General features: G+C 37.6%; 1 protein-coding gene across 2 annotated transcripts in view; it reads left to right on the top strand.

Annotated features, from left to right (window-relative positions):
* Window positions 1-20,608, top strand: part of ci (transcriptional activator cubitus interruptus) — a 38,773-nt gene that overhangs the window by 14,247 nt on the left and 3,918 nt on the right. Inside the window, exons 1-5 of one of the 2 annotated variants that reach the window (XM_088029163.1) lie at window positions 8,894-9,346; window positions 16,269-16,393; window positions 19,767-19,865; window positions 19,919-20,283; window positions 20,336-20,578. In XM_088029163.1, the coding sequence (XP_087885289.1) occupies window positions 16,345-16,393; window positions 19,767-19,865; window positions 19,919-20,283; window positions 20,336-20,578 (756 nt within the window). In that variant the 5' untranslated portion in view covers window positions 8,894-9,346; window positions 16,269-16,344. Of the gene's footprint in view, window positions 1-8,893; window positions 9,347-16,268; window positions 16,394-19,766; window positions 19,866-19,918; window positions 20,284-20,335; window positions 20,579-20,608 lie in introns of those variants that run through there. The other variant, XM_088029162.1, reaches the window with a different exon arrangement.

Here is a 20,608-nt window from a genome sequence, read left to right as displayed (position 1 = left end):
AAACAAACTCCAAGCCGTAAAGAATTAAAATTCGCACATGCGGCACGATCGTCATATTTTAAAGTTAACCATGTTGTAACATTTACATTTCGAGCTCCATGCTTCAGCGGCCTTATACCGAGCTTTACGTTTCACATTTTTTCTTATTGTAACTGCCTAAATATTTTGTCTTCGTTTCACAGTTTCATTTAGATCGTCTGTTTTTGTGCTAAAATGACCCTCCTGAATGTTGGGTGAAGTGGTTCTTGGAACTTCTAGCATCATGGCCATGTTTAGATGCCAGCAATTCACAGGATTGTAAATGGTGCGTTTTTTATAAGGGCTGAATTTTCGAAGTGGTTTACTACCATTGTCCGTTTAGGGGATTGTGACCCGCAACCACACTGAACACAAAAAAATTAAAAGTAACATTTGTCGTAAAACCCATGTGGGATTGAAGGAGCAGCGACTAACGTTCCTTTTTTGTTTGGCTTTGAAAGATGGCAATGGACCAAGTGATGCAGAAGTAATTTATTGACGATATCATTCGGTCTGACGTGTCAATTAGTTTATATGTTATCAGTTTATTGATATGGTTCTTTGAATTACTGAATAAGACTATAAAGACTACACGGTAATTAAATTTAATTTATAATGTTGACAATTCGAGTTCTCAAAATTAAATGCATTCGATCGTTATGAATCGTACCGTGTTTTGAAAAACGTAATTATGCAGATTGGCGGTGTTTTCCTTGGAGTTACGTTTTGCGGAATAACGTAGGAAGAGCAGCAAAAAATGGCAATTATCTTTGGTGTGTTTGACATGAAAACCAATCAATCAAGCGGAGGCACGAACAAAAATTAACGCAAGTTTCCAATCCAAACGTGCTCGCCAAGATTGGCGAAACCAGACAATTTGTACTCAGGCTGCATACATCCAATTACTGGTCCAGACTTTGCTTGTAGCTATCCGCCAGCAAGCTTTTTATTCGGATTGATATTCGGAGGTAACAGCCAGAGAATGTCGTAACAATGGGTCTATTATCTACATGATGGTATTCGGCTTTAATTATGTCTCTTCGGCGGGTTGTGGAGGTGAAAATCGACCTTGTTTACGTTATGCATTTGTGTTTACTAAACATAAACTTCCCACACTCGTGTTTTTTATGGGTGCAAATGTCAATGTGCGAATCGTCGATTGGAATTTTATATCTTTGTTGAAATCTAGCGTTTCACGGGAACAAATAAAAGTGAGTGCTCCGTTGTCGGTGTGACAGAATCTCGATAAGAAACCCGAATTTAGAAATTTGAGGCAACTTGACATGAAATTTGGAGTAGAATGAATCTTCACATCGCCATCTAGCAGCGTTATCAAGTTGTAAACGCGCAGAACGCCACCTTACGGTATCTCTTCCATCTCGTATCGTGGCATCCACTGGTGATATCTTCCAACAATAGAGGCGAGTAAGCAACCCTGCGGTATCACGATGGCCGTGAGTTATAGAGGATGGATTTCACGGCCATAAATCGTGCACATCCCCGACTCAGATAGCATCTGACCTCCAGATACAAACAGAACACGCCCACGAGATTCTAGACAACTAAATCAGTTACCTTTAGATATAACTTGCGATCGGACCATCAAATGAGATGCATGGACACGAAGCAGCTCTTGGCTGGACGCCAAAGCCCATGAAAACGACCCCTAAACCCTCTAAATTCACACATTTACATCGTCCAGTGATTCATCATGTCCGCCCTGCAGGGCTTGCCTGTCCGTTTCGATGGTGGAATGGTACTGTTTGAAATTAGAAATTCCGCAGGGGGGCACCGGTTTTACATAAAATGCATGTCATACGAATAAGATATCACCAGCCTGTTTAAAATTCATGCTTTCGACCGTAATCTGAGATCAAGCGAACTGCACACAAACGAGTACCTACCTTCCACACGTGTCATAAAGCAGACTGGCTGCTCTAGTCGTCTTGAGCCGAAGGCACATCTTGAATTATTTATTAAGTGATTAATTCGTTACTAACAACTCTTGTTTTACCCTTTTTTCCGATCAGCTTCAGCCTCAAACGATAAAAGCGACCTTTGGAGAATTGAACTAGCGAAAATGCTGACATCATCTCGGCATCGAAGTAGTGCGATTTGTATTCAAATCGACATCCTGTTTGTGAAAAGGATCACGTAGGTGTTGGATTATTAATATATTAATATTAATAACTAAACCAATTCTTATTAGTTACGTGAAACGTTTGTCAATGACATGTAATAAATTTTATATTTTCCATCAAATGAGAATCCACGCAAGAGTTGTCGCACGAAATTTTCCCATCATCATGACTTGTCGATGACCCCGATTCCATTATTTGTCGTCAAATCTGAGCGTGTCGCGTTTTTATCAAAAGAAGCGTAATCTACGTGGTAATTGGCTTCGTCTTAAATTAATGTACAAACGGGAGCCGTCACGCTTTTGATGAGTCGGATAAGAATTTATGATGCCTTTAATTGTTGGAATAAATATAACTTCATCCGAAGTAAGACGGGATTTAATGTTTTTGTTTGGTTTCGAACAAAGGATAACAATGGGCTTTAAACGAGATGGTTTTTCTACGTCCTCTCTGGATGTATTATTCATATATAATGGAGGAGTAGATGCCTTTGGACTGGGCTCTTTACAATTCATGCTCGGCATAACATTTCTAATACTGAATTGTTCAAATTTCAGAACGAAGCAAATCTATGAGCTGCAGGTTGCCGCGAGAAGAATCTTGACTGTATCATAAATTGCCTCGGCAATATTTACCTTTCATTAAACACGCAGACATAAAAAAGTAACAAAGAAGCTGCAGTAAGTACTGATGCAAAACTAATTATGAAATGACGCAACTAATAGATGAATTCAAGAGATTAACCGCTGAACAAAAAAACAAAGTTCATCAGGATTCAATGACAAGTTACACTTGTAAACATGATCGCAATAAATTCAGCATAAATTTCCTTATTCGTTTGATCAAGTATTGCTGTTTTTGGAGGCAGAGAAGTGGGAATGCGAAATTTATTAATTTTTTGCTAAACGCGGATCAAGTTGTCTGTAAAGACTTCACTTGAACAGGACTATAACTTGCGTAGAATGTACTTTGTGAAAAAGCGTGCTTGTACGTAAGGCCCGCTGTGAATCGAACTAACAAAATCATGCAGCTATATCTATTAAAGAGTGATCAAAGCGCCCGCTCTGGAAACTAGTTTAGAACGACCATGATATAACCGGTCGTATGCGACCAGACACAATAAGCTTCGTCCAAACGGAATAGATCGATTTTTTCTCAATTTTTCTTTGGTTTGAAACAGATCGCACGTTAATTGGAGTGAAAATAATTTCATTTCGTCGGTCGATTTACTTGGTGTAAAAACATTTAGGAAAAGCTCTATGTGTTCAAACGCTTTCTTGGACTTGAACCGTCAAATTTGGAGCAAATTGATGCTACCGTGTGCCTTTATCCATCCGAACATGCAAGCGCACTTACTGCTGACGTTTGCCCATCAATAAAACGACCGCTCGTTGCAAGCAACGTTGGCGAGGACAAGGAAGGCTTGTCTTCGGTACTAATTGAATATCGAGGAGTGCGGGCAAAAAGCGGATCATGAGGTGGGGTACAAGTGTACTTTGGCGACGATTCTCAACCTTCTTACACTGAGGTACGAGTTGACTTGTGGAAAGTACAGCCTTTGGCAGTCACCGTCGTCCATTCCAATTTAATTACAAGTTCAGATTTCTCTGAAAGTGGCTGTGTTTAATTTGCAATTACGTCGCATTAGTGACGGGAGATCTTGTTCTTTGGGATTAAGCCCGACTCTTCCATAATTCTGCCGTCAACGGTCATTGTATTGTCCTCCGTCGGTGTTAACGATTATTAGGAGCAAACATGCAAGATGTGCTCGTGTTAGCGGTAATAATCGTTTATAGGTCTGGCTGGATTATTACCCTTATAACTCGTTCTCAGTGCTTGCGGTTGTCGGTTGATACACATCGCTCCGCCAACTTAAGATCCGATGATCAGATAATGAGTGTTTTGATTCAATGCAGTATTCATACTGACGAATAAATAACAGAATGTCTCAATTGCGCATAATGCTGGTCTTTGTTGTTCCGTACATCTTGTTCAGAAACTCAGATTCTTGGTTAAGTTCATGAACATCGCGGTTCAGGTTGTTACTCTATTAATTTCAACTTTATTATAAGACATGGGTGCAACGAAGAAGAATAACAAGTCTATTAGAAGACTTCTAATAACGGACTTTTATACACGTCTTGGCAGAAGGACGATTATTATTGATGATGATGGTGACATCACGTGACTTCCTAGGAAAAAGTGGGCGGCGATGTTCGTGCCAGTTCCTGTGTCCTTTCTGAAGAATACGTGGTATCCCTAACAAGAAGGCAACTTAACTGATTGTCATTGGCAACCATGACCACCAAACAAACGTTTACATGATACGAATACTGATAAGATATGTATCTACATTACTGCATAAGACGATTGTTTCATTGTAAGAAAAGATGTTTTTTGAAAATCATTGTTGTCAAAGAAATATATGATTTCGGAGCAGATCTGGCCCCATATGGTTAGGGCGAACTGACGTGACAAAGCAAATTGTCGAGGAAACATAAATATTAGCAGTTAGCAATAAGTCGTACCAAATATGGTTGCAATCATTTTTATTTCTGGAATTGTTATAAATAGAAAGGAAATAAATGGGAATATACGTTTTATTTTTATTTCATAAAGCATAATTTTCTCGCCTTTCATACCAACATTAATCTTTCTTGAATTAATTTTCTTGCTACAGGAACACATCAGTTCATTCCTTTGTGGAAAAGTACGTGGATGTACGTGCCTATGTTAATGTATTTTTTATTGATACTTTTGGTATGAGATCATATTAGAAATAAGTCTGTCATAGACTTTACTTGGATGCTTGAGATGCAAAAAAGCTGACCTACTTCTTGTAGTCAAAAAATTATCACATGCTATGTAGGTAAAGGAAAGTCAAAAGGTCGTGTCAAACAATTTTATTAAACAATCTTTATTTGGTTTATTTTGTATTAATTGTCACCATGAACTCATTAGAAGTTCTCAGATAACTAAATTTGATGTTTTATTTTTAAACAGTGATTAGCTTCCTAGTTATCTTGTTATGAAAATGTTTATAACAATTAAGGTATCTATTGTTGGATCAATGCATTTTAATGTTTTTTAAACGGCCGTAATTGTTGTGACTTATTCAATGACAATGTTTTATTGAACACACACAATTACCTGACATAATTTAGCATTTATTGCGAGGTAATGTTATGGCAGAAATGCCAGGAGATTTGCACGCAGAATAAGAATCAACTCACGTTTTGGCCAAAAAGGAGAGAAAGCGCTGCGCGTAGTTAACATGCAAATAACAGCTCACGTCAAACACCATTAACAAGTCTAGGTCGCGTTTGAAGCTCCTAGTGTTCGAGGCACGAAGAAGTGTTAATAGTTGAAGAACCCGAGGGGAATTCTTTTGGTGGTGGTAGATTGCTTCATTTACAGAGAACCTAACTGCGTACTATGATGAGACTTAAACACTTCTTTAGACGAGAGCAATATTTAAGAAAACAGCTCACGAAATCCCATCAAAACGAGCCGAAAGGCGTCATCAAGAGAACACCGTGATAAACAAAACGAGCACACCAAGCGAAATGAAGTATGAGAAAACAAAATTGCCGCAATTATGGGTTTCGGGATCGTGGTCGGAGACCGCCCATGTAACCACAACCTCCAAGATACCACAAGCCTTGACTTATTCGATCTTCATATCTCAATTATATTAGTTGGCTTGATTGGAGCGGACAACTTCGGCGGATCTCGGGGAAATCCAACATGGCCACGAGGTCTTAAATACACCTTGAGATATCTTCTTCCACTATGTATTTCATTTTTTAAAGTGTATATTGACAGCGAAGTAATTATTTTCGTGACGATGTTAAAACGGCTTATCTAAAACATGACAAATAGAATTTGTGTCTTAAATTCAATTTTGCCACTCAAGAAGATCCTCCTCTTCTGATATCAATCGCACATTTACGTGGGCTTCATTGCTTTCTTCATTTACCATGTTTTGTGGCAGCAATTTCTGAGATATGATTAAGTAATTATTAGACTCACAACTCAATCACGATTTTCTGTGTTCATTACACGAAGATTCTGATGGGTTCCAACGAAATTTTCGCCTTGTCTTTAATTATTTTAATTTGATTTATCTCAAACGCTTGATTATGAAATTAATTTTGAAATTCCATTATGGCACCTGCTCGCCTTAATATGGTCAACAATAAATCATAGGAAGAGTGACCACTTTTTACTCATCTTATTTAATATTTTAGAACTCAGGAAAGCAAAAAGTATAAAACAATTACAAAGCCGACGTACAGCCTTAAAAAAATTCAAGAGATTTCTAGGAAATTAGTGCCCACGTTTTTGACTCTTCACGTGCGAAATATACAAACGATAAGTCCATAAATTACATTCAACCGATGTATGCATGGTGTGTGCACCTAAATTAACACGTGCTTTTTTCAGCGACTCGATTAGTCAATGACACGTCGGTTTCTTTTGACCGCATTTAAAGGTAGAACAAGAATAAGCTACCGACATTTTCGTGCACGGCGCAATTAATTAAGCAATTAAATATGAATCTTTGATCTGGGCGATAGTATTATTTCCTTCTAGCAATTAGCGGGGAGTTTAATTTTAGGTTAAACCGAATATATGATTGTAGATAGACACTGGATTGTCTGATGGACTGGTTTGGAACCATTCATTATTTTAAATATAAATTACGGAATTAATTTTGTGATAAAATCTTCTAATAATCAATATTAAAGAGCAATAAATTTCGTTACAAGTCAATTAATAACAGTGTACATCTAAACCGTACCAACTTTGAACCGAACGTGATTAATGAATTTTGAATCTAGCCGCAATTAAAATCTCAATCAACCAATAATTACATTTCGTAACATCCGAATGTTCGATGGCGTACATTAATTCATAACCTAAATCCAGGTAAGAGCCCAGGGTTGTTAACCCGTACTTGTTCAACATAATTTAAGGTTAATTTGCTCGCTCCCGAGGTGATTTGTCATTAAAAAACTCTCGGAGCTGCCTTAACGGTGCAAGCGATAAATTTATTATTAAGTTATGCACACAGGCAACCACTGAAGCTGAAAACAAATTAACTTTTGATACAATTTTAATATAGGGTTTCCATCACCACCTGTTATACAAACAACTTAAAACTAGCGACCAAATAAAAACAAACCGTACTGGATTGGAATTTCTGCGAGAACTCGGTCCACCCGACCGATGCAAATTTTGAACAAAGAACTTCGGACGTTATGTGATGACGGGGGCCTGTAGTGGTTCCCAAGAATAAACCGCCGACTTGAATCTTAATTTTCAGCACCATATGCTACGCGTTTTATTTTTCATTATGTTATCCATCTTATGGTAAATTATTCTAGTGTATGCGCGTACATGAACATTGCCGCGAGAAATTGCTTTGATAAATGATTCTGAAGGACTACAGCAGAAGAGCTAGTTTCCAAATTACCACTCTTGGAAACGGAAAGGCAAGAGCACAACAAACTACAAGCGCTAGAGGCCTCAGTATAGCTAGATCGTAAATAAAAAATCTCGATTTCACTTGTATCTTGAAATTAAATTATGTATTTGTAATTTTTGCTAATTGATCTTATTTATGTCTAAAAATTATGTCCAAATAAATTTATGACATGGTTTAGGATCTATGTTTTATCAATATCTACTTTAATTTTTTTTTTGATCTTTAGTGGAAATTATATTAAAGACATGTTTTCGTAAATGAATATGACATAAATATTTATGTTTACCATAAAATGACCATCAAAATATAAATTAATGTTGATATAATGAGAAGCATTGCAACACGCGATTAATTAAGTTTTTTATAGGAGAAATTAAATTACAATGGTTATACATTGAAGTAATAAGTTGTTTCGCAATAGCTTTCGTTTTAGGTCTTAATTATCTTTTAGCACATTTTTAAAAAGTACCTTCAGAATTAAAAAAACGACTGTCGAACAAGTGGGACCCTGAAATCCGTCCGATATTTTTAAGTTGGTATATAGATACAAATATTTAAAACTTACCAATCAGCGTTTATTTTAAAAAAATGTCAAACGTAGCGTAAAGTTCTTGGTGATATTAAAATGGCGTAGTACCATTGGCATTAATAAATCTCCTGTAACGTGGTACACGTGTTCAATAAATAATTAATTCGACATTTTGACAAATCGTCTCCCCATTCATTGGAGAAGCTTTAGGGATTATTAAATGAGTAATGTTCTATCTCCTAAGACGTTGAAATTAATCTCCCAATTCGTTTTCCACGTGAGAAATTCCAGCTCCGTGTTTTCCCAAAAGCTCATCCGCCTCATCAGGCGAGCCGAAGCGCTGTCTGTCTACAGCTCATCCGCACGCTGTTCTTCACGCAGCACGATGAAGATGGTACTCGTTCCATAGATGAAGTCATTGTTTGATGTTGTGTATGCATTGTTGCGATTACGCGGTCAATTTCGCGTTTACGCCAGACACGGCGAATGCTAATAACGTACCGGTGGAGCCTAAATTGCGAGTCAGGATCATTAGTTCTGTCATCCGGCGCACGTACCTCGGCCATCTTGCGAAAGCCCCCAGCAGTCCGCAATCCACGGCTCAATCATCCTCGCGGTCTTATTTCGTCGTGATTGTGTTTTATTATATTGTCGGCCCGGGAATAAGACATTCTGAGCAGAGATTGGTCTAGCGGCATGGGTGGTCGGCCTCTCCTCCCGACCTGTTCCTCAGAGAACACCAACTTCAGTTTGACTTGAGCCTCCCTACATCATACTCGCGCGATCCTATCTTTTCTTCACCGTGTTGCGACCATGGCAAACGCAAATCTGCTCGATATTCGACATGGTGGTGTTGATGGTTATATCACTACGACACGTGGGTGTTGTGACTTCCACCTAGTGCGCCGTGCTGTGATCGAGTGCTGAATGCTAAATTGGATTTTGTGATAGTTACTCTTCGGTTTGGTGCTTCTTGTTTCTAGTCATAAAAGTACAACTGATGCTGTGAAGTTAAGTTTAAGTTTGGTTTAGAGAATTTGTGGCTCACCTGTGCACTTCAGTGGTGCCGAATCGACCTTAATCTCTAATTTTATGTGGGGATTTAAACGGGAAATCAAGAACGAAACTCGCTCGGCGGACATATAAAAAACTACTTTCAAATTATTTACAGTAAGTTTATAATTTATTTGTTAAAGTTAGCTCTAACATCCTGTCTTAAGTGTGTTCGTTCACACATGCGCATAAGGGTAAAGGCTTAATTAAGGAAACATTAAACTTTTCTGCCGTCCCATAAATTTCGGTGTGGTGACAAGACTGTCACGAGCTAGTGTTACATAAAATTACTTCCACATCATTAATCAACTCTCTATCGAAAAGTGTGATCAATTTCAAGTCCAGCACCGCTCTTCCTAAAACAAACGGCCCACGAATTCGGTCAATCTGTTTTATTATGCAAAGTGTTGACAGCTTCGCTTTTGCGCCATAAAAATTTTCATTTCCTCATAAAAGCGCAACAGTTAAGTGAAATTATTTTCAGCGGAATAACTCCTTAACCATTTAATGCATGTAATTACGTTTAATCAGCACAGTTTAAGCCATGAAAGATAGAGTCGATATTATTAAATAACGATAATTGCAGTTGCATGAAACCCGTCTTGAAGTTTATTAACAAATTATCACGAGTAAACAAGATTTTGTAATGTTATTATTCCATTAAATATCGCCGTCCCAAGCTTTTGGAGCATTCGAAATATTCCTGAAACGTTCTAATTAACTTGGTCGACGAAAACGTGTTTCCTGGGTTTAATTAAACAAAAATGCACCCACCTGTCCATGCTTTAACGCTTTTGAATAAAATTATCGCATTTTATTTGAATGTTAAAAACGGGAATTTTACCACTAAATGACCAGACCCTGGAAGTCGCAGGTAAAACCGGACGGTGCCCATAAAAATTTCTTTTCGGGTGACACCAGGCGATAAAAGCACCACCGAACTGACGAAATATAATGGCACCGCCGGGTGAAATGTCCACCGCATTAACGGTAACAACCCTGTGGAATTTATTAACCCACTTTTTTGCTGGGACATAATTTAAGTTGCGGTTGTTTATGTCAACGAACTGTACAGTACAAATTGCATTTCGACCTCAACTGTCTTCGTATCGAAGTCAATTAAATGGTTATCATATAGAGAGACGTCGCCTGTTGAACTTTCCAATTAATTTGTCGATGACAGCTGTGACAAATATGCGTGAGGCATCTAATCCCTGTGCCCGGTTGGAGTGCCGCCTATGTCTAAGAAAGTCTACTACCCGCAGAGCTTATTCGTACTTATCAAGATTAGAAGGAATAATTATAAATTTAAATAAAACTTTATAAGGCAGATCGGATATCGGGGGGCAGGTTTTAAAGCTACTATGATTAACGACTTTATTATACCCTCTTCAGAGAAAACCGGATTTTGTAACTTCATCATCATTTAAAGCTGTGGCACTTTACGTTCTTGTGCTGCTTTTATTTTCGGTCACGAATTTCAAAGTAAATTGTTGCTTTCGTGACGCGGTGAAAAATTTTCGCTATCTATCAATGACACACGAAATTACACCCGATTTTTCATCCTCAACAAATTATAGTTTCGGCTTAATCGCTCCAAAGCGGTCTTCGTCATCACAAGGAAGACATGCCCTGTTTCCTTGTTCGGGCACAAGTGACACGTGTAGTGATTTGTCAGTCCATCGAATTATTCAACAATTCTTTTCGCCGGCAACTTTCGTACTCTCTCTTTGAGTACTACTGCAATCATCCACTTATGGTAAATTTGTGATTAACGAGGATTCGTTAGGAAAGATCGACGTCCATTTGTCATGAGTATCTTGAAAGCTGCACTTAATCTTTCTCAGATTATTCACAATATTATGGCGTTGTGTAATTGCAGGATGTTCAAATTGATAGCTCTTCTCATCCTGCTTCATTACTCTTTCAAGTTTAATCAAATCGTTATGCGTTTTTGTCAAACTGCGCCATCATCCTTACAAATACAGGCATGGCACGTACGGACGCACCTTTACCACGCTGTCAGAATTCACAATGGAGCTAAGTAATGTTCATTTCAGTGATATCTTAAATAAGTGTATCCGAACTTGGCAAGATAAACAGCTCTTGCACTGTGTGTGAAATGGACGGCCGATGTAAGATTCTATCAGACAGGGTATTTTACTAAGGCTGCAATCCTTTATCGGCAGGTGGTACGCCTGCTCGCCCACTCCGGACCACAATTTACTCCCATATTCTCAAACATTCGTAGTAATTGATTTGATGAATACGTTTGCTTATCTTCAACCACGATTCCGAGACTCACGTCAGAAGTAGAAGCTGCTCCAGAAGGAAGACGTTTTTCAAGCCTATGCAAAATATTCATGCGTGTGTAGGTGTGACTATCGACAGTTATAACAAACATTGTTACAGTTTCTCGCAGAATCGTTTGTTTTGTGTTGGAAGTTATTGGAAAAAGTAGCTGATATATTGCATTACAAAATAGCAATTTGTATTGTAAGTGCATATATCTGAGAAAACATTCTTGTAGCTGCTCCGATATAGGTGGGCTGAATGGACGATAAAAGTCAACAATATTGTTACCAGTTATACTAGAGTAATAGTTTTTACATCCGGGAATTATATCTCCAAGTTTCTGAACACTATTTTAGCGAACGGGTTAAAAATCTTCATGTAAGTGTGACTTTATCACCCATTGGCAGATAGTAGAAACTTGATGATGACGATTTTGTCGCATCATAAACAAGATGGTGTGTCCAATAATTGCCACCATTTCAAGGTGTATTCTCAAAATGAATGTGGAAAAACAAGCAATTCCAAGATAAGAGCGGCTTATTAACACCTACGGTCACGTGAAGCTGGTGGAACAATCTAACACAAGGGTGGGTCACTGTAAGTTAATTGGCATACCCAAGTAGGTAGTGGGTATCTGATGCCAATGCAACCAGTTCGCAAGGTTTTGCACTAGAATGGTAGGCATTTTGTGTTCTGTCGCACTGGTCGAACACGCTAAAGCTGTAAATGCATCCTCCACCGTTTAGCTACGTGTCCAGTTAGTTAATGTTTTCAACATTTTAAATAATCATCCAAGCGTTGCCCTTTTATTGCTCTTTATTGCTTTTGACCTGGCGGAATGCCTGATTCTGATTTTTCCTTTATGCCACTCCGCATTTACGCGTAATTAATAAAAATTGGTAACAAGTTACGCGTTGTTGGTTCTGAAACGGGGTTAAAGGTTGTGCAGCTGATAACAATTCACACTTGTTAGTGGACATTTTGTCGTTTATGGTTTACCGTAGGTGTTCTGATTTTGTAGGCGCTCTCCTTGCGACTATATTTACGCTCATTTCCATCGTTTCTCGAATGTAAGAGGTTTATGTTCTCGTTAAGTAAACTCACATTTAGCGAGGAGCAGTGGTATCGTCTCGCAACCACTCTCGACCAGTGTGCAGGAGATAAATTTAAATTAATTGACACGTATAGTCTGGCGAAATAATAAGCGAACGGGCAATTCAGTTTTAAAGACATTATAAACTTCCTGAAGGTAACATCGCAATGAACACATTTGTTGACGCTTCTACACGCCACGGTCTTCTCGGAAATCATTAGGAATGACAGTACTAAATAGTCCTTTCAGAAACATCCGAAGCTCTTAACCCGTCTACCTGCTTGTCAGAGGACGAAATTAAGGTATTGTCGAAACTTTGTAAAAAGTCATCCCCTTAACCAAACTCTCCGGTTCAAGATGCTACCTTGAGATAACAAGAACCGCAAGGAGGGAAACTTATGCTCATCAAAAAATAATAGAATTTCAAATTAGAGGCACAAGTAAATCACTCCGAAGAGTGTCCCCCCAATCATAGTAAACCCTGTTCGAAGATTGTTGTTTCTTTCGATAGCCCGTGGAGCGAGCCTTCGTGGGCGGAAACAATTCGAGCTCGCTGATGCTGTGAAAGAAATTGATTGCGTATTGCTCTGTTGGACCGCAGTGGACATCAGTTGAGAAACGCGATGGACCATTAAAATTCATTTTACGTCAATGTTTGTGTTTATTGCTTCGATTTAATGGCATTTCGTAGTCGACCACATCATCCATGTTTATTTTTGCAATGAAGAACAAAACCAAGATCGAAAAAGAAACTGGAACTCGTGTGGAGTTAAAGTTCCATTCATGAATATTTAATCCGACGATTGTTGCCAAGATTGGAGTGTTCACGACACTGCACGTAGTGGTCAGTGCCAATTACATGCTAGACTTTATCATTGCATTGAATTACACAAAGCACGACACCGGGATTAAGAAAAGAAATATATGCGAACAAATTTTAAGTCCTACATTTACTTACATTAATTTTATAGCCGTAGAATGCGCATTTACTTTTATTATGATGCATTTTTATTATCAGTACAGAAATTGGTGGCAGCGGCTTTTTTAGTGGGTAAAGGTATCAGAAACTTGCAGATGATCTTAAGTATGCATTTACTTAGATGGTTGTTAAGTATAATATATTGAATTAACCATCTGCAATATTAAATTTTTGACATGCCTGTAAGTTTAATTATCTCTAGATATTTTAATTCGCAAGAGGCAAAAGGCTTCGAACGCAGAGATGACGAACTGCATTATTATAATTTACTTACTACAGAAGTATTAAATTTAACATAAAAAAAAAATTATATTTATTTTTTACTATTTCATCTTTTATTTTCAAAGTTTTATTATTAAAGATATCACCTAATGAGAATATTTTACATTAATTATTTTCTTACTATGACAAAACAAGATAAAGGAAAATTGAATGCACGAAACTGCGAGAAAAAATTAGGAAATCTAATTTACCTCTTGCTGCTCTTAACAATTAAGCAGAAGAAGATAAAAATTGAGTCTTATATCATACGAAAAATAATACTATTATGGCAAAGATTGATCGTTTCTATGTGAAATTCTGTAAAAAAATATGCCCTGCAGTGTTACTTGCAGATGTAGGGCACATTGTCAAACTAAAATTACCGAGAAGTTTTGATCTTTCTCTTTATTCTTTGAAACCACCACCATAAAGAGTAAAAGCGACTACAAAATAACGAAACTGAAGCACATATAATTGGTGAAGGAAGCGGCGAATGCAAAAAGTAAACACCACTAAAATTGCTTATTAGCTCTGGCTATAGTAAAGTTGGTGGTAACCGATTGTTGCTCCAGGTCTGCAGTATAGCCGGAGGAAAGGTTCGCGATCATCATTTGTTATAGGCACTATCATTAAACTTCTTTCTCGGTATACCGATTAAACGATTTGTTCCAGCTTCTGTTTTGAGGTGTTTTTGTCATGATTTCTTTTAGATAATAATATTGTAAGTACCTCTCTACTGTATTAATGTTGTAATCGGAAAACCTTGAACTTTTGTCTCGGTTATAAGTAGCAATAAATGAACATTATTGATCGAAAAGCGTATCGGAGATATATCAAAATGTCTGAGTTGTTGTAACTGCTTACGCATTTCATTTAAATAAATAAGTTCGCAGCAATGAGGTGACTTGGGCTTGCCTGTCGTAACTTATCAGTTTTTTCCCATATTCCTCAAAGGAACGTATAAATACGAAGCCGACTATTTAATGTTGCATTTCCTGCATTGCTGCTTTCGTTATGATTATTTATGACACGTTATATGATTCTAATTTAGAAGGCGGGACGGCAGTAGCTGTGTGAGCTCCAGATACGGTTTTCAGTCTGTCCCACACCTTAATAGAGTAGCCAGCAACAAGAACGTGTTCTATGCAAATGCATTTCTAGCGTGAGTTTGAATATGTATAGCTTGCACACATCAGACGTGCACGATCCTATAATAATTAATTCAAATTACTTGCGCCGGAATGAATCACAACTTGCTTTTTAATTAATGCTGATTTGAAGCATCAACGCCTTTTAAAGACGAACCAGACTCTAATTATCGCTTCTTCACAATCCTTTGCGGTGAGCTTTTTATAGACCAAAGCTCTCCACGAATGATCCATGCAATTAATAATTACTACTCTAATGGGAAACTGCCATTGATTCGTGAAATAAATAAATAGACCTTGTTATTGACAATTACACACTGGATTAAGTTTATTTCTTTGTATGGTGAAGACATGAGGCTAATGTTCCTTAGACCACGTTTTTCTCTAGGTTCAATTTTGTTAAAAGTGCTTATACTAATAACGGTATTCCGACTTAAACGATATCAATAAACGTATCCAAATTCTCTTTTCTTTATGACTCATTCAACATATTTGATGATAGAGCAGTCAAGCCCGCCGAATCCATCGCCGAAATTTATGTAAATTTCCAAGGCGCCTGTATACAAATTGTCAAATTATTCAGTTTGAAATGGTGTCTTGCTTTGTTTGGTACAACTGTATAAACCACCCACATCTAAGGTGCGAACAAAACTGAAGTGGTGTGCGTGTTTATGCAAGCCGGATTACACTGGTCCTGCAAGAAGATTGTCGTCTTGCGATCTTGTCTTTAGTTTTGTTTATTTGGTTGGATGTGGAACAACACACCTGATAATGCAGTCCGGATTAAAATTTTATTCAACCATAAAAACTTGTTGGCGTTTATATTGGCCGTATATTTCTGAAATCTACCATCGGCCACGATTACCTTGGAGGATTTCGGAATAATGTTTACGGAACGAAAATAGTTTTATTTTTCTTGTACAAAATAGGTTCTCTACCTGTCCGGTTAAATAACTCTAATTAGGTGTTGATTATCTTTGTTCTTCTGGTTTCTTCTTAAAGTACAATTACGTTTTTTTATTTCGAAAGGTACGCCACATATCTACGTACCCAGCAAATAAATTGCACCTGCCCAACACCGTGAAAAATTAATGAGCCGTTGGCAAACATTCTAATTGTTCAACAGTTTGTTACTCCCACACTTAGCTATCAACTCTAACCACCCCAATCGAATTGAGTTAACACTACGTAGGCGTTTGTGTCTTTAGTAAAATAACACTTGATTGAAATCAAACGAGCCTGAAAAACTTGTTCTTGTTTCAGAGTAAGCGGAAGTCCTGGAAGTGGTCTTCAGCTCCTGGGACGGGAATTACATCCCGCTTATCGTCTTCCTCCCCACATGGAGTACCTCTATTCTCTGCAGCATTCCACCGCCAACTCGATACACGGTAAGTGCAGGAAGCAGACGCAGTTTTTCACCAAGAGGATAATAAAATCGCGGTCGATAATCTCTGATTTAATTTCAATTGGTTAACGCTTCTGTTTCTTGCCATTCGGGAACCACTGATACGCAAAATTAGATTGGTTCCACAAGCGTGAACAGAAACGTAATAGAATGTGGATGATTTATAAGTAAACTAATCTTATTTTGCACTTAATTTTTAATGTACAGCGGAGGTGACCGTGCTATATTGCAGCGGAATTTAATTATCTTTAATGATTTCGTAGGCATATAGAACAAAACTATTGCAGACTGTTTTACGCACGAATAATCTGCACATCGTAAATTCAAATGTACTAGAGGTTCCTAAAGCTCCTTTGTTATGAAAACTATTATAGCAATTTTAACGATTGAAATAAAAGTGTCAGCGTTTATTGCGGAGTCTTATTCTCAATTTTGTTTGAGCAGTATTTGCATTTTTTTCTTTTTCCCAGAAGGTCTGTTCTTGTTTTCACATCTTACCTATTTGCGTTCCATCTCTATCTTGAGCTGCGCTTATTAAGCTCCTCGGAATGTGAACCGATTGGCATATTTCGGATGTCTTCAACTTGGACGTTAATGTTCATTCCGAGTTCGTCAGTCGAGTAAATGTATCGATAAAATCCGGGTACTATAAACGTCCACGTGTCATTTTTACAGTCATCCTGTTCGATATTTTAATATCTAATAAAATAAAGGCAGCATTCTCCCAGCTTGATTCCCAACATGGTTGAGCGTAATAAAATAAAGACTTTATCGACCCAACTTAGTTAATATCGACTATCATTAAAAATTATGATAATTTATATATGTATTAATAACATTGCAAATCCTTTTTTAAGCTTGTTGTAACAGGATTATGCTAGTAACTATTCGCTCCGATATCTAAACGAAGTAAAAGTGAACGCACTTGTTGCGTTTACAGTCCAATTAAATCAGCATCAATGGAGAATAATACATAAAAAACCGGATACGAGGGTGCTTTCTTGTGCCTTCGAAACCCGCATGGTCGTATTATTCACATACTTACACCCATTACTTTTGTCTTCTGCTGGAAACAATTAGTGTGAAGTACTCATAGTGTCACGTCTGCCTCCAGGTCATCCTTGCGATTTTCCGTTATTTATTTTAGTGAATTCAGACGTCTACGAGCTTAATGATTTATTTTTGCAGAAGACGCATGTTTATTTATTCAAGAATATTGGAATCTGTTGCGTTTATTTATACATTGCTTATGTTTGTTTTCACGAGCTCCTTATAAATGTGCGTTGACACAAATGTTTGTTGCAACTTGCTCGAATTTATTTATGCGGCATGTGCGCTACTTTTATTACTCCAATTTTGGATACAGGATTACAAAATAACGGATTTTTAATTCAATCGAAATATAAACAAAAATTATAGTTGTGTAGGGAAGATGTTTGCTGACAAATAATTACACTTATGAATCAATCAAAATGACTTCGTTTAGCCAACAGTTGTAAAAACTCATAGTCATAAAAATCAATAATCATAAAACACATAGACGCTTGCTATAAAATTTATCGCATGTTGTTACAAAGTAGTCATTCCGCGAATGATTTTTTTAGTTTTTGGTGAAATTCAAACAGTTTTTAATAGAGGTGCGTTTATTTATTCGTTTTGAAGTCGGAGGAGGGCAAATTAAACGTGCCTAAATGTTGAAAATGAGAAACTTCGTCCACTCAACGTTGTCTTTTATTCTAAAGCCCAGAAACTGAAAGAAACGCAGCTCCTTTATACCTGCACGTCTGTGCTAAACCATTAAAGAAATCTACGCGTTCTTGCTTCCTCCAGCTATTCGCCATGACATTGATGTATTTAGTATTTATTCCTAGTCACTTTTTTCAACTGTTGCCTCAGATTACAATGTAAGCTTTGTGAACAGCTTGCATGAAATCCTGAAGAAAGCGTGATCGCAGGAACAAAACCAAGATGTTTGAAGCGAACGAAAATAGATTATGGTCGTAATATATTTCACCTAACCAGATGCGTACAGCAGTTCAACGGGATGTTCTCAACCCCATAATAAAACCATGTGTTCAATAGCACATGTACTTTTTATGGGAGATTGTAAAGATTACTACCAGAAAACCTGTGAAGTGGTCACAGCAGCGTGTTCAAATTTTGCTTTGAAGTCTAAATATTCTAACGATAATTAGTTTTGACGTTAACATATTTTCTGAAATATTATTGTTTATTATACATGTCTTCATGTGTTTATCATTAGTACGTTACAAGTTTGTAATGCCCGGCAGCTTCTTGACATTACTGGCGTGGCTTAGCGAGTTCAAACGCGGGGATTAGTAGTAGATTTCCTGTATAAACTTGACGGATTTGGTGAAGAAATGCGTGGAAAAAACGATAACAATGATTCTCTTCATTAGAAGCAGATGTAGTAAGTGCTGGAAACTTTGAAGATTTACTTAATGAACCGTTGCCCTCGCTATTTTCAGTTCATTATGCGTTGGTCGGTTGGGTTAATTTTAAACATCTGAATATTGGTAACACAACATACGTCACGCATATGTACAATCGACCAAACAGCTTTCTCAACACTTGCACGGAAAAATTCTTGTATTTTTATATGGAAACGCACGGCTTCTAATTCTTAACTTGACGCCCAACTATTTCATCGCCCTAAACCAATTATCACCACTAAATGGCACCGTAGGAAATGTGAATTCCCATAACCGCGCGTGTAAAATAACACGAAATTTTCCGTGGTAATGAGTTTGTGACCGTTGAAAATTTTAATTGGGTGATTGTAAATGAAAGTGACACAACCAATAAGATTGATCGATCGACGAGAGACCGTCAACAAACGGAGCTCATTAATTATAATCATGCGTTTAAATTATCTCATTTCATATGTTAATCTGTCAGTTTCACTCCAGCTCCGTTTTTCTTTTACAACGGTTCCAACACCATCTATCCACGGAATCCTAGCATAAATAACAACTTCCTCTTATTAATAGGATTAGTTGACGAAATCTTGATTAATAACAGATTTTTTTAAAGCCTGCGTTTGTTCTTTACCGTAGGAAACATAAGTTCTAACGTAAATCGTGCGTTATTTTCAAGCGCTTTAGGCGTGCAGTTAGTCGTGGAGTTTATTTTATTTTTGAGGGCATTTCGGTTGTCGGCGAAGCGTAATTATTGCTTCTGTCTATATTTATTTCACGTCTGGCGCCATGTACGTACGAAATTAAGCTATAAGCACATTTCCTTTCACGAAATGTACTAAAACATTCAAAATATCTCATGGTAATTAGAGAGTTTTTTTGTCAGCCAAAATAGTCTTCACGTCTTTTGGTTTTCAGGATTGGGATTATCTCCTGAATATCTGAGCGCACGAGGGTTATCAGAACTTCATCCGTCATCAGCGTTGGCCAGCAGCGAATTTCCCTTCAGCATAGACGGTAATTAGTTATTAGCACAGTTTGCGGATTTTTTTAAACTAAATTTTCAACAGGTTCCCGGCTAAATAGCCCAAGACCCGGCAGCATAAGGCAGTCGCGAAAAAGAGCCTTGTCATCCTCTCCGTATTCGGATTCTTTCGATATTAACTCCATAAGATACTCGCCTAACTCGTTGGTCTTAGTTAATGCTTCAAGATCATCTAGTGCTAGTGGATCTTATGGGCACTTATCAGCAGGTGCTATTAGTCCTGCTTTCAACATGCATCCCGAACTCCACTTACAACAACTGCAGGCTCATCTCATGAGGAGTGCCGGATCTTTACTACCTTTACCCCCTGCAACCCCTACGCATTCTATGTACTCGTTAGGTCATCATCCTTTACATGTTTCTTCACCTCATAACATTTCCAAGACTGATGTAAGTGCCTCTTATCACAGTGAGAAAAAACTTTATTGCTTTGTTATTGCAGTCTATTGATAGGAAAAAAGCTGAGACTGGTACTTTAACACAATTAGATTCAGACGCTCAATCGAGGAAAATTAAAATTAAGAAAGAACCGAGTAATACCCCGGGAAATGGACAGTGTGGTACAACGAATGAAGGACAAAATGACCAAACTGATCTCAAGGATGAACCAGGAGACTTCATTGAAACGAATTGTCATTGGAAAGATTGTGCGACAGAATTCCAAACGCAAGACGAACTAGTTAAAGTGAGTTTTTAAACAAAGTTTGGTCTTTAT

Source organism: Gnatocerus cornutus, chromosome 2 (genome assembly GCF_029298725.1).
Source record: "Gnatocerus cornutus isolate USDA-ARS CGAHR chromosome 2, icGnaCorn1.1, whole genome shotgun sequence".
Taxonomy (NCBI): domain Eukaryota; kingdom Metazoa; phylum Arthropoda; class Insecta; order Coleoptera; family Tenebrionidae; genus Gnatocerus; species Gnatocerus cornutus.
This window is presented reverse-complemented; position numbering and strand designations above follow the sequence as displayed.